The following is a 15,871-nucleotide window of genomic DNA, read 5'->3' as shown; positions in this document are numbered from 1 at the left end:
AATGTATTTATTCATTTGTTAATGTCTTTATTGGCATAGTAAATGTCACTTTTTTGCTTGTCAAATTGAGGAAGGAGGTCATTTCAAGTGACGTCACCCTAGGGCAGCTGGGCAGCACACTGTGTTAATCCTACTAAAACGAAGACATTCACCTGCATCTCAACATGATTTACAGCACAGCCACCTGAACACTCAAAGCCAAGAGCACAATAACAAGAAATGCATTCACCTCACAGGACACCTGTACAGCGCAGGTACACTCATCACCTCACAGGACACCTGTACAGCACAGGTACACTCATCACCTCACAGGACACCTGTACAGCGCAGGTACACTCAATTCAAGTCCAAAAGCACAATAACCCTCTAATTGTCCATAAATATATGGAGCATTTTGTCAGAAATAAAAAGGGTTGGGGCCCCGAAGGGATCATTTCATCCCAGGCAAGATGGGCAAGATACGTGGTGGCCCTGCAAAGAGGCTCAGGGTTAATATTATTATTATTTTATATATATATATATATATATATATATATATATATATATATATATATATATATATATATATATATATACTGTACTGTGTGTGTGTGTGTGTGTGTGTGTGTGTGTGTGTGTGGGAGGGAGGGAGGGACTGGTCTGTCAAACATGGTTATAATATCATATTGCAACAATCTGTTGACTGTTGAACGATGCAGCCAAAAAGGTGTACCGTATCGCATGTGAATGCGAGGTGTAAATGCATCATGATCAGAATGTGATCAGATCTTCCTGTCCACATCTGGAAGTAGTCTAGCTCACATTGTGTTCAGATCTCTTTCACCGCATTTATAGATTTTTTTTTTTTTAAAATATGACCTGTATCTGGATAACTTATCTGGATACAGGTCGCATTTAAAAACCAGATGTAAATGGGGTGTCTCTGTCTCTTCAGATATGCAATTCAGAGCCCTGGTGGAGGACTTGATACGGAAAGAGGGTCTGTATTGATTAGGGGTGTCACGATACACTCACTTCACGATACGATACGTATCACGATACTGGGTTCACGATAACGATACGATACGATACGATTTTAACAATATTTTTTTAAACTTGAATAATGACAATATATGACTGGAAAAGTAGTATTTTATTTGAAATGCACAAATACAAAACATGCTGTTGTGGGAAATTGTTATTACAATAACAACTAGAAAAAACATGAGATTGGAGATAAGGCTTATCTTGAAATAGAATGAGTTACACCGTCACTTAGATTTACTTTGAACTAAAAGGTTTCTCAGCAGTATAAATTCTCATTATGCATCTTCAGTTTTTCTTCAAACTCAAACAACAAGACTTTTCTTAGTCTATTTTTTATGCATCTTCAGTTTTTCCTGTCAAGTAAACAGTTTTGCCAGAAACTCAATTGAATGGTTTCTCTCCTGTATAACTTCTCATGTGTCTCTTCAGAGACTTGTTCAACTGAACTACTTTCCACACATTGAACTTCAACAAACAAAGACGTTTCTTTGTCTATTTTTGGGATTTTTTTTTTTTTTTTTTTTCACGATATGAGATTTCATCTCAACGATACATATCGTGACGTTTTACTATCGCGAAATTTCGTGGGACGATATATTGTGACACCCCTAGTATTGATCCTTGTTCAGTTAAGTTAGAGGTAAAACTCTCCTACCACCGCAGAGACCCGGGTTAAATGACCAGCAGCGGTACTTCCGGCTTGGTCAGACGTTCCTACAGAGACAGTTGGGCGTATCTGCTGGTGGGAAGCTGGTGGGGGTATGAGTCCTGGTCGCTGCACTAGCGCCTCCTCTGGTCGGTTGGGGCGCCTGAGCGGGGGGAGGGGAACCGGGGGGAATAGCGCGATTCTCCCACGTGCTAAGTCCTGTCAGTGAAACTCCTCGCTGTCAGGTGAAAAGAAGCGGCTGGCGACTGCACAATCGGAGGAAGCATGTGCTAATCTACAACCCTCTCCAGATCGGCAGAGGGGGTGGAGCAAAGACCAGGACAGCAGGGGAGAATGTCCAAGTAGAGGGAAAAAAAAACTTGATAATAAAAAGTCTGCCTCGGACTAACATTCAGTCAGGTCACAAGATAAAACCTTTCACAGGAACAAACTGCTCCCCACTGCCCCCGCGGGCTGCTGAATGTTTAGCATGAAAGTACCCCAACTGTCTTTTATTTTATTTTATTGATAAGCTGTTTTTAAAGTTGTCAGATATGTTTATTTTGTGAACCTTTAGGGCTATTTTGAAAGATCATTATGTTGTTTTTTTTTTTACAATATTTAGCCAATATTTGAAGACTTTGTCAGAGGCCCTCTTTAGTTTCTGCCAATATAAATCATCTACTGAGGGGGGAAAATCACCTCTGTGTCAACAGGACCTGTGGACAAGGTAAGAACAGATTTTGGCAAGATGGGGTACCCGCCAGGAGTATGCCATTGCCGGTATTCATTATTGGGCTTTTACTTTGCAAGTTATTGAAGTTGAGAAAATGAATATGCAGAATATCCTAAATCCAATATCAGGTTAACTTTACTCAAATCACAGCTAAATGTCACCAGTCACCAAGGACAATAGACTGGAAACATTTCACCCCTTACCCCACATTGATGCTAAATGCACTCACAACACTATAAGCAACATGTACCAGTCAATGCACAACTTCTGTCGGTCTTCGTTTTAAACTGTGTGCAATACATTTGAGTATTTTGTCACTTTTTTATTACCTACTATTTTTTATTACTATTTTACTACTACTATTACTATTATTTTATACAATTATTATTATTATTTTTTACTATCTATTGCTGCTTATTATTATTATTGTCCAACTACTGCTGCTGGTTACTGACTCAAAGTACCAAACCTAATTTTGTTGTATGTAAAGTACAATGACAATAAAGTGTCTTATGTCTTATTTAACAAGCTTCACCCCTTCTCTGGGGTTGTGGAAAGTCATGGTGGGAAATGTAGTTTAGAGTTCTCAACGGGCGTGAAAATTCAAAACCCGACCCGACCCTAGTAAGTCGAAGCCCAAGCCTGACCCGACCAATTAGCATAAATTGTCAGCCCGAACCCATTGGGCCGAGTCGGGTTGTGTCGGGCTCAGGCTGAAACGGGAGAAATCTAAGCTGTGTGCGCGTGTGCGTGCATGTGTGCATGCATACGTGTAAGCATGGAGTGAGAGAGTGAGAGAGAATACGCCTATTTCACATCCCACCCAAATCAGCCATTTTGTCTCTAAAATGCAGGAAGTAACACAATATAAAAACAAGACCCGGGCCCCGTTCCAATACCCATACTTGTACTTCTTTCTTGTAGTATGTACTGCCGCTGCCCTCACAAAGTATGGATTGTAGTGTGCAGCATGCATGCAAAATGCATACTATTGGGACACACTACATCTGTCGTCACGTGAGCTTCCTGAACTCCGACCTCTTGCTCACTTCCGCCGACGTCCGCAGCGCCACATTTGAGTTTTTATTTTTTTATTTTTTTTATTCAATAAACAAAGTCTGGCAGTAACAAACAGTACATTATACAAAAAATTCAGACTAAACATTTACAAAATTGGAACAGACAATCAAATAAACAAAATAAAATAAATAAAGCAAAAACATTAAGTCAGAGATCTAAACAGGAATCAAGATATGCATGTTTTGGTACACACCATGCTTGTTTGGTTTTAACATATTTCAAGGCTTTCTTAAAGTTAATTATCTCATTCATGAACACGCAGCTCAGTCAGTGCGACGTAACTCCAGTAGGTGGCGGTAATGCACAAAAAGTTGTTTGCCAACCGCCATAAAACATTAGAAGAAGAAGAAGAAGACATAACTTCCTGCTGCGCAAAGGATTGTGGGGAAGTTTGGCTGAAGCAGCATGCATCGATGCATACTCCGAAATAGGAGCTGATGTAGTACAACATCCTGGTACTCTTGGCATACTGCATCTGACATACTATGTATTGGGACATACTAAATCTTTTTTTGCCTACTAAATAGTATGGAAGTATGGGTATTGGAACGGGGCCCAGGAGACCTGGTTCTGCCAGACCCAGAAGGAACAAATTCCTAGTAGGCAACACACCTACAAACCACTTTATAAGTTAAAAGTATAAATCATTTTAGGCATTTTGTGTGTGTGTAGCATTTTGTGTATAGGGGTATTTGGTTGTAGATTTGTGTATAGGCTAGACCAGCAAACCTTCCAGTCTGATTACATTCACCTGTCCCTTGTCAGTCAGTGCACAGAATATGGGCAGAAGGGCTTTGAATCCAGCATTTCATAAGTTTAGGTAATTTACTATGCTGCTTGTGTAGTAATAAACCTCTGAAATAAGTTATGTAGAACAACAAAATTGCCTAAAAGTAATCCAGCGGACAACAGCATGGTGGGGGTGTATAGGGGTATTTGGTTGTAGATTTGTGTATAGGCTAGACCAGCAAACCTTCCAGTCTGATTACATTCACCTGTCCCTTGTTGATTAGACCCTCATTGATTTTACTTGCTCACCTGACCTGCCCAACGCAGCTTCCCAATGCAATTTGAGTGGCTAAAACATTTTCAACTCATGAATGTTACAAGTGTGTTGTGGGTTTATGGTTGTGTAAATATGATCAATTGCTGTCATACTATTGATTGCCATCTCATTAATCAGTTGGCTGTAGGTGATATTTATACAAATTACCTTCAGGTGTTGTGGGCCCTCTAATGTACTGTACTTAATGACCACATTTAGACATGTCTTTCTTTTAACTATTCCATAAATAAATATGATCTAATATGATCTAATGGCCAATAATGAACCAAACCAGGCACCACAATTACAACAAGTACAGATCCTGTAGTTACACGGCACATGTTTAAACCAGTTGAATTAAAGGTAATTCAATGTTTGTTAGTGTCCCCATTCACTGCTGGTTCAAATGGTAGCAAGTCCAGACCTGCTCTGTTGCCCCTGGTGGTTGAAATCTGAAGCGTTCCTGAATGGCTGGGGAGGAAAAGAGGGACCGACCGACAAAGCCTCCTGTATAGTCCAGGCAAAGTAACTCATTTTGGAACCAAAAAACAAACTAATTGTAAAAGAATTTTTTGCAGCTTAGATCATTTCTATGAGGTGTCCAGAACAACATACTAAAAGTCCTAAGAAATCCTAGTTGAGGAAATATGTTTAATTCTCATCAATCCAAGATGTGTGCCAGTAAGGCCAGACAACAATACACCCCAATGGGGCTATTTTTTTCCTTTACTCCTATCAAAATAAAACTTTATACAATGAAAGTATCCATGAAAAGTAAAATTTTTTGTATTACAAGTTTCTTGAAAATTAATTTGAATATGCAAATGAGCTATACACTAATCGAATATAGGCTACCCAAAATATACCCGCATAGGTGTAAAGGAAAAAATGAAGTTTCTTGGAAAAATCTATTTTAAATATGCAAATGAGCTCAACACTATGCCTAATTGACTTGTCCAATAAGCCATAAAGTCACAAGTAAAACAGGGGCCAAATAACTAACACATTCATGTCTATTCAGTAAGTTAACCTATGCATAAACAAGATAAATTTGAAGTCACTTGCCACACTTACCTGGGTCACTTGCCACAAAAAGACTTATATTGACCTTAAGAATTGATTGCACAATCTTGCCTCCAGTTGCTTTCTAAATTATTATTTTTTATTTGCGAACAAGCCTAACCAGATAGAAATGTCTAGTTAGAAAGGAGTTGGTGGGAGGTACGGTGGTGCAGTGGTAAGCACTATCGCCTCACAGCTTGAAGGTCGGGGGTTCGATTCCCACCTGGGACGATGTGAACGCTGAAGGAATGCGTGCCCGTCCGCATGTTCTCGAGTGCCCACCGCCCGGGTGGGGTCGTCAAAAAGGGCCTTTCTGTGTGGAGTTTGCATGTTCTCCCTGTGCCTCCCGGGGGTTTCCTTCATATAGGAACCCCCTTCACAAAAACATGCAATATCCTGGTTGCTAATGTGGTTCCTCCTCTGGTCGTTAAGGGCGCCTGTTCAGAGGGAACATAGAGTATCAATCTGGACTATACTGTAAAATACATACGTTTTTCGCTCAGAGCTGAAACTGAGAACTCTAGATGGTTTCACATTTCAGAGATCTGATGTGAGAGTGGACCCTCTTATTTACGGTCAATGGGGTGGACTTGACTCTTCCGTTTTTGAGTGTGTGAACTTTCTCCCTGCAGGACTGGACGTCTCGGCTGCATTGTCATTTCAGTGGATAACGGCTAAAAACAAAACCGAGCAGCGTCCCATCATCATCCTCCACCCCCCCCCCCCCCCGCCTCTCCTCCCACCCACCTCCACCCATATACCCCCTCTCCTCCCACCCACCTCCACCCATATACCCTCTCCTCCCACCCACCTCCACCCATATACCCTCTCCTCCCACCCACCTCCACCCATATACCCCCTCTCCTCCCACCCACCTCCACCCATATACCCTCTCCTCCCACCCAGCTCCACCCCCTATCCTCCCACCCACCTCCACCCATATACCCCCTCTCCTCCCACCCACCTCCACCCATATACCCTCTCCTCCCACCCACCTCCACCCATATACCCCCTCTCCTCCCACCCACCTCCACCCATATACCCCCTCTCCTCCCACCCACCTCCACCCATATACCCTCTCCTCCCACCCACCTCCACCCATATACCCCCTCTCCTCCCACCCACCTCCACCCATATACCCCCTCTCCTCCCACCCACCTCCACCCATATACCCCCTCTCCTCCCACCCACCTCCATCCACTACATCCCATTTCTCCTCCAACTGCTTGGTGATCACAACGCTCTGTAAGGTGTGTTTGAAGTAAATTGAAGCATTATAAAAGACAGACATGTCCAAGTGTTTGTGAATGTACCCACTAAGCTCACAGTGGAACATTCTACACCAACACAAGTGTTTGTGAACGTACCCACTAAGCTCACAGTGGAACATTCTGCACCAACACAAGTGTTTGTGAACGAACGTACCCACTAAGCTCACAGTGGAACATTCTGCACCAACACAAGTGTTTGTGAACGTACCCACTAAGCTCACAGTGGAACATTCTGCACAAACACAAGTGTTTGTGAACGTACCCACTAAGCTCACAGTGGAACATTCTGCACCAACACAAGTGTTTGTGAACGTACCCACTAAGCTCACAGTGGAACATTCTGCACCAACACAAGTGTTTGTGAACGTACCCACTAAGCTCACAGTGGAACATTCTGCACCAAAACAAGTGTTTGTGAACGTACCCACTAAGCTCACAGTGGAACATTCTACACCAACACAAGTGTTTGTGAACGTACCCACTAAGCTCACAGTGGAACATTCTACACGAACACAAGTGTTTGTGAACGTACCCACTAAGCTCACAGTGGAACATTCTGCACCAACACAAGTGTTTGTGAACGTACCCACTAAGCTCACAGTGGAACATTCTACACCAACACAAGTGTTTGTGAACGTACCCACTAAGCTCAGTGGAACATTCTACACCAACGCAAGTGTTTGTGAACGTACCCACTAAGCTCACAGTGGAACATTCTGCATGGACATAATCAATCAAGTGTGGTTTCCCCTACAGGGACGACCAGGGCTTAACATATTTTGGTGGAAGATTCAGGATTCATTTGATATCAACAGTTATAATGGCATACATGGTGCAAAAAATAAAACCACATTACAATGACACCCAATAGGCAATGAAGGGCGAGCGACACAACTCCAGTACTTAGAAACAAATTTGAGCCTTTATTGGAATGTTGCAAGGCATTAAATACACAAATCCCATCCTTTTTTTATAATTTGGTATTTAATAAAAAAAAATCTAGTCTAACAATACTGGTCTGACAGTCGTTCTTTATTAATTCAATTTGTATAACCTCTCTTTTCTTTCGAAAGCATGATAGAGGTGGAAATCGGACGCGGTCCAAAGTGATGAGAATGAAGGAAGAATTAAAGGGCGGACAGCAACGACGTGGGGAAAATAGGAGAAACTTCTGTTGAACTTAAGAAAATACTGCGTATCAAAGCTGCACCGTGTGTTCAAACAGTCACTTTCTGATGTATGCATTCATTTCTTTTCTTTTTTACCCCTGATTTCACCAGTTTGACATATAAAAAACGTTCTGTATGAAATATAAACAAGCTCTTGCCGTGATACACAGAGAGAAGTGCATTTGAAGCAGAAAAAGGAAAGAAAAAAGGAGACAATAATATGTTCTAAAGTTGTCAATGATCACATGATCTCAAGAGTCATCGGATATTGCCTGGACTCATGTTCCATAAACATAAATAATATGTTCCAATGTCCTGTTATTATCATCAGTGTTATTGTCATGAACCTAAGCCTCCACCAACACCATCTTTATAATCACCATCATCATCATCATCATCATCATCGTTTATCTCTGTGCATGTTGCACAACAGATCCGGAAATGTTCTTAAAATTGTTTTGGTTGACAAACCATTTTTCCCTCATTGTGGAAAGCAAAACAAAACAAAGAGAGAAAAGAAAAAAAGGAATATTCACAATAACTTTTCCAGACGGTCTGTGTTTGGTCTGGTCTCTCTCGCTCTCTTTTTTTTCCTTTTTATATTCTGGATTCTTGTTCCTTACATCCATAGTTGAACGAGCAAAATCAAAAAGCACAAACGCTCCACTGTCCCTGACCTCCCAAGCCTGTCCTTTACACGTCCTAACCCAGCCCTCCCTGCCCCCTCGCCCTGAAGCCCCCTCGCCCCGAAGAGTTAGACGTCGGGGGTCCGGAGTTAAGACATGACTCCAAACACAGGGTTGTGGCGACAGATGCTTGGGCCGATCTCTTCGTAGTCCTTTTTGGTGTGGCAAACCTGGTAGAACTCAGGCTGTGGGAAGAGAGGCAGAACAATAAGCGCGTGTCGCGATCATCAACGTCGCATACATAGAACCGAGCAGCACGTCTCTGAAATTGCTTTACCAAAGCTTAAAAAATAAAATTAAAATACAGAGTTCTATTTGAAAAAAATGTCTCAAAATTTGAAGAATTCTGTTCTAAAATGAGCCATTTGCAAAAGAGCAACTCTATTTTTTTACAAATATGATTGCAGACATGAAAGAGTGTGGGCGGTGCTGTAACCTCTGCTTCCTGGGATGTTCTCTTCTTACACCCCCCCCCCCCCCCTTTAAAACTTTTTCTGTCATTATCTACAATTTTGAACCACTCAGTGATCATATTATCTTTCCAAAAAGTAAAATACAGCATTTTACCCTTCTAATCTTGCTCATTTTAACATCAATGAGTGGCACCCTTTGAGAATCATAGAGGCATCCTTACTGGTAAATCTACCACCTTCACACACAAATCATTTAGTCATGGGCTTCTTCTATGAGCTCCTTCTTTCCCCCCCCCATGTGATGGGCCTTTTTCACAGCAGCCACTAGGTGTCTAAAAGGCAGGAAGTAACACAGGTGCACCAAAACATTAATTAGGGTTTCCAACTTCCAGTCCCTTTAGGTGTTGGTGGTTAGGTGCTGGGGCCCTAATTAAGGAGTTGGTTGCACCTGTGTTTCCCCCTGCATTTTAGACACAAAATGGAGGCTGTGAAAAAGGCCCATTGTTGCAAATTGTGGTTTTCTACCTTGGCTCAGCGCCTTCCTTTTAAGATGAGACAGGCAAAGCACATACCTAAGTAGAGGTGCACATCATTGAGTATTGTGGGTGTGTGTTGGAGTATTGTGGGTGTGTGTTGGAGTATTGTGGGTGTGTGTTGGAGTATTGTGGGTGTGTGTTGGAGATAGATACTCACAGTTGATGCTAACATTGATCCACCAAACCACACAGCATATCTCTGCATATGATGAGTGATAACTTGGACATCAATTGGTTTGGGCTGAGGAGGCGAAACAGAGAGAAGGTTTAAGGACACAAGAGCAGCTAACCTGAACCACCTTGTCAAACTCAGAGACTGGGATGATACAGACCTTTTCTCCCATATGAGAACTTAAGGTCCTTACACATCGGAAGCGGGGTTTTTTCCCCATCATATTTTCAGAACCTATTCAATTCAATTTATTGTTGTCCACAATGTGGAAATTTGTCTTTGGCTTCGCAGGTTTTCTTGCACACATGAAAAGTACAGTACACAGACACAGTACAGGAAATGATAGGGTACATAATACAACATAGAACAAGACAACAGCACAATACAGACAGCGATAACGGACAGGGTTCTGATCTGGTTCTGATGATAACGGTTGCGTTATCAGTTAACGCAACCGTGCATACCAACGGCGAAGTTTCGCTGAGCGTTGTTGTGGCGTTTATTTTTTCGGACCAAGGTCGATTTGTCAGAAATTCGCTTCCGACGTGTACACATCTGTTGCTGTGATTGACAGGTGGGTCAATATTCACATCGCTCTTGGTGAGTAACAGCCTTTAGTTTCACACTCTCTGGATTGACTGCACTAGTTTGAAAAATGCAGTTAGAAGGGTGTGAGAGAAGACACGGAGAGGGAAGCGGAGATCAAATCAATGGAATCAAATATGATTTCATAAGAGTCAAACTACAACAAGACTGCAAAACATCCAATGATGTTCGTCTACTTTAACCCTGGGGGGGAAGGGAAGAAAGAAAGAATTGACGTTTTAGTGCCTAAAACATTCAACTGTATTTTTGTGTGGAGGACTAGATCTTACATACAGTACAAAATGTGTTTAAACAAACAATATACAACAAAGTCCTTGAGTCCGGATATAAAATACAAGTGTGTCACTAGTACAAGGAAGATACCACCACCACTACTACCACTACTACTACTACTCCTACTATTATTATTAGCCGAAATGCCGTCTTGACCTAAAACACTTACAATCGATGAGCTCCAACTCCGTTCTCGCGGCAACCGGACTGTAAACAATAACCACGACGCACAGAAGCGGAATCTCAACACCGCGCAACACCGAAATATTGCCCGTCTGTCCCAGAGTCTTATTAGTCGTCAGATTGATAGACTCTGGGTTCCCAGCTCAACTTGAGACATACCTCAGCCCCAAACAGCGACGGATACGGGGCAAAACTAGAATTATCGAGCTGGAGACATCTTGACCATTTTATTAGCAACCTTTGTAACAGTCAATACAAAAGGAGTCTCTTGCGCGTCAGCCCCTCCACAAAAGGAGGTCGGTGCTCTCAGGACAGGACAGTATTATGACAAAAGTTCAATGGACAAACCAAAGAGGATCCTGGAGCACACGATTCACTGGAAAATTGCTTTATTCAAAGACTAACGTTTCGACGCCTGCTGCGTCTTCATCAGAGTCAAACGATTACGATTTGACTCTGATGATTAGAGTCAAAACGATTAGTGACTGTTACTTTGTAACAGTCACTTGTTGAAAATAAAAGTTATTTTATTCTCCGGTGCATGAGGACTTTGACAAACAAGGAAGTTACATTTTAAGTTGAGGATTTAAGGGTTAGAACAGTGATAGAATGCCAATAATGACGAGCACCAGAAAAATGTGTTTCGAAATATGTAGGTGAAGCAAATGAATGGGCTTCATTTGTAAGGCACGGGAATGTTTGAACTGTAATGCTTCTCTCACATCACAATGCTATTCCCACATCTGTCAAAAGATACACATTTATTATTCTTTATTCATTTGTAGTTACCGCTTGCATCAATTGGCAGTACCATTTCATTGACGCAAAAGCAAACAGCAGAAACTACTGTTTTAAAGCTGCAATATACTTTTTTCTTTGACGGTAAAATAGAAATTTGAACTGTACACGGCTAAATTGTTTTTTTCAATGATATTTGGGACGACCAGACCAAACGCCTTCAAACACACGGGTATCGCATTCTTTTTTTTCTTCTTCTTCTTCTTTGTGGATGCAGATTGTGTTCACTATTTGCCTCTTGAGCGCTTGTGGAGGGTTTATAGATGCTGGCTACCTCAGCCTCGGGATAGATGCTGTTTAAATTCCATGGGGATTTAGGGGAGGAGGCCGCGTTCAGTTTGGGCTTAGGCCTAACAATACACTTACTGCCTCAAGGCAAAAAGCATATTGTAGCTTTAACTGTCATACATTAGGCTCAGGTTTATATATCTCAGATTAACAAAAAGTATGCCATTAAATCCTACTCAACTATGATCAATCCACAACGTACTTCTTGTGAGACAGGACTAGGGTTGTCAAAAGTATCGATAAAAATCAATACTACAAATTTGAAATGGATACAATACTCATTTGCAACAGTATGGACACCCAGCAGTGCTTTCTCTGAATGAAAAATCAAACATACTACTGATTTATCCCCCCCCTACCATTGGTGGGTATCTGTTGCTTCAACAAGCTCAAAGCGTTCTGATAGGCTGATGACTAGAGCAGGTGTAATCTGCTGTGTTCTGATAGGCTGATGACTAGAGCAGGTGTAATCTGCTGTGTAAGGTCAAAGTTTCGAAATGAGTTTTATCGGGCCTAGATTATGGAGAAGCGTACGTCTGTCCATCCATCTGTCTGTTTATTTTTTATGCCTCTTGATGTGTTGTCACCCCCCCCCCCCCCCTTCTCCGTGATATTGAAAATGCTATCGAGTATCGATATTTTCCGGGGTATCGGTATCAAAGTAGAATTTCTAGTATCGGGACATCCCTAGACAGGACATAAAGGTTGAAGTTGTTTTTCCTCAGTTATTGTCCTTTGGTTTTGTCAGGCAGGACATTGATCTCTGCTAGGTGTAAACGGTCTGTACTCTCACCTTGAGCTTGCCCCCGCTCAGCTCCTCACTCATCTTCAGCCGGGCGTCCACCGACCTCTTCAGGTCTCTCTGCATACGTCGCCCAAAGTCCCTGAACATGGTGGAGCCTCCTGAGAGAACGACGTTCTGTGGAGGGAAAGGGGACGGGGATCACTCACCAATAGGGTTGGGTACCGAAACAAGGTACCAATATGGTACCGGTGCTTTTACAACCAATACTACCGGTACCGAATTGCAAACGCAGATTTAGGTGCCTCATTTAGGTGCCATGCCTGAGGCTGCTGAGTGAAATATCCGCCCTCCGGTGCTCCGAAACGGGCGCTGCACGCACTTTCACTAACATTCTAGGGCTTAAACACATACAATTATTATTTTGAAATACTCTTTACAGCCTCTTTCAATAAAAAATAGGTTTAAATATGCTTTAACTTTTTTTTAAGGTACCGTTTTAGAAGTATCGTTTTAAGCACGGTTCCGTTTTAGAAGTATCGTTTTAGCACCGGTATCGAAAAATATGAAACGATACCTATCCCTAATCACCAAGTTGTAGGACAGGAAGCACTTAGAGCTGCAACGATTAATCAATTAGCCGATCGACATAAAATTAATCAACAACTACTTTGATAATCGATTAATCGTTAGGAGTACAATTTTAAGGGAAACGGTCTAAATTCTCTGATTTCAGCTTCTTAAATGTGAATATTTTCTGGTTTCTTTACTCCTGTATGACAGTAAACTGATATGCTCTTTGAGTTGTGGACAAGACAAGACATTTGAGGGCATCATCTTGGGCGTTGGGAAACACTGATCGTTTGACCATTTTCTGACATTTTATAAACCAAACAACTAATCGATTAATCGAGAAAATAATCGACAGATTGATCGATTATGAATATAATCGTTAGTTTGAAGCACTTCACGCCAGCGACTGGGAAGTGGCCACATCCAGTATCTGAATCCCTAGTCTCGGCTCCCAGACAATTGGAGCTCTCCGCCTACCGATCATCTGGGAACTTCTTGTCAACAATAGTAGTTTGAATGGTCGCTAACAAACCTACACGCCTTTGTTAAGAACTTTTTAAAACACTGAAAATGGATTGTCACGTACGTTACATTATTTGATTCAGTTGTATCCGTTTACAAGCGCACGACTTCTGCATGTCACCGCCCCTTCTGCACGAAGGGCCGCCCTAAAGACTCTGGATTGGTTCTGCGACACAGACCTCTCAAAAAGTGTTTCCACCCGGTTTGAACTGACAGCTGGGAGAAAGTCCTCACACTCTCCAGTTGAGCGACGCAGAGAGAGAGACTGAGAACTGAGTCTACTGAAGCCCATGAACATGGTGTGTGTACAGTGCCACGCGCCACCTACTGGACGTTTTGTGGACATAACTCAAAGAAACATCCGTCTCTGGGAGTGAATCAAGACCCTGACGCAAAGGCCCAGGCCTGGTCATTACACAGCTACTTAGCCCAGGCCTGGTCATTACACAGCTACTTAGCCCAGGCCTGGTCATTACACAGCTACTTAGCCCAGGCCTGGTCATTACACAGGTACTTAGCCCAGGCCTGGTCATTACACAGCTACTTAGCCCAGGCCTGGTCATTACACAGCTACTTAGCCCAGGCCTGGTCATTACACAGCTAATTAAAGACACTAATCACTTCAAGTAAGCCTTTGTTCACACCTGGCGCTTAACATAAGCAGAACTGAAGCCGTTCACACAAGAAGCCTTCTCTTTTCCTCAGCGCGCCTTGAACCCGCCCACAACTCCCATTGACTTCATGCCTGGCAGGTTCACGCTTCACACTTGGAAAATAGGACTGAATCCTGAATGATCGCTTGAGCGTGCGTTGAGCAAGGCACGCGCTGGACTGCTGCGAATGGCTTCACCCGTTAGCAAGGACGCCGAAATGAAACTTTGTGGGTTCAGCGTAGGTTGAGCGTTGCTTCGACGTATGGTGTGAACGGGATGTTATATACAAGCTTACAACAAAAACACAGCTGAACTGTCTGCAGCAGCCAAGAAGTTCATTCGATTAGAAATCAGTAAAAACTGACCGGCCTTCTTGACTGCAGAGTTAATAACTCGAGGTACAGTCAAATCAGATCCTGTTAAATGGCGAAATTACCGGTCATGTATTTTCATACTTTCTCCAGTCCATATTTGAACTGCCAAGAAACCTCTTTCTTTTTTTTCTTCTTCTTTTCTTTTCACAGGGGATTTCCTATCTGGAGGAAACCCCGGAGGAGCACGGGGCAAACTCCGCACAGGAAGGCCCTCATGACGAGCCCACCTGGGCAGTAGGCACTGAGGACATGGGGATGGGGACACACCCTCAGCGCCCACAGCATCCCAGGCGGGAATCGAACCCAGGACCTTCTTGCTGTGGAGGCGACAGCACTACCACGTGCACCACCGTGCCCCCTAGAAACCTCCTCATCTTTACTGCTCTAAAAAGGTATCAATCTGATGCTTAAACAAGGTCCCACTGATTACATTACATTACGTCATTTGGCAGACGCTTTTATCCAAAGCGACTTACAATAACACATTTTTGTCAGCAATAGAGCAATCAACTATGCAGCACAGTCTATGACAACTACAACTTCTGAAGGAACAGTGGTACAAGTTTAGTTTAGGTTAGCATTTTTTTTTTATTTTTTTTAAAGAAGTTAGATCAAGAAGGGCCCAGATGGAGCCTGAAAAGGTGTGTCTTTAGTCTTTTCCGAAAGATCGGCAGTGATTCAGCCGTCCTGACCGAAGGTGGAAGCTCGTTCCACCATTGCCACCATTCCACCAATAATGATTGATGACAATAGAATAGATTAGAACAATGTTTTGCTTAATAAAGAGGTAAAATCAGAATGTCTGCTCACCTTATAGAGAGGACGTCTGACATCGATAGGGCAGTTCTGAATGACCTCGTCCACAACCTCAGAGATTGGCTGGGTGAAATCGGGGTTGGCGAACTGGAAGCGAATGTAAGCAAAGAAAACGTGTCATTCTGTACATGTGCCAGGTTTATCAAGTTGCAGTAGCAATGAATCCACGCTTTAGTACACCCGAGTGATTTGTGCTAGTCT

At 42.5% G+C, this 15,871-nt stretch overlaps 1 protein-coding gene across 1 annotated transcript in view; it reads right to left on the bottom strand.

The window, feature by feature from the left end:
- Positions 1-7,766: 7,766 nt before the first annotated feature.
- The window catches only part of LOC310778115 (actin-related protein 3), a 35,631-nt gene continuing 27,526 nt past the window's right edge, over positions 7,767-15,871 (bottom strand). Inside the window, exons 9-12 of the mRNA XM_083638453.1 lie at positions 15,665-15,757; positions 12,784-12,909; positions 9,828-9,911; positions 7,767-8,906 (exon numbers count right to left, since the gene is read on the bottom strand). Coding sequence (XP_083494579.1) covers positions 8,811-8,906; positions 9,828-9,911; positions 12,784-12,909; positions 15,665-15,757 — 399 coding nt within the window. The 3' untranslated portion in view covers positions 7,767-8,810. The remainder of the gene's footprint in view (positions 8,907-9,827; positions 9,912-12,783; positions 12,910-15,664; positions 15,758-15,871) is intronic.

This window comes from Poromitra crassiceps, assembly GCF_964638095.1.
Source record: "Poromitra crassiceps genome assembly, chromosome: 6".
NCBI classification, from domain to species: domain Eukaryota; kingdom Metazoa; phylum Chordata; class Actinopteri; order Beryciformes; family Melamphaidae; genus Poromitra; species Poromitra crassiceps.
This window is presented reverse-complemented; position numbering and strand designations above follow the sequence as displayed.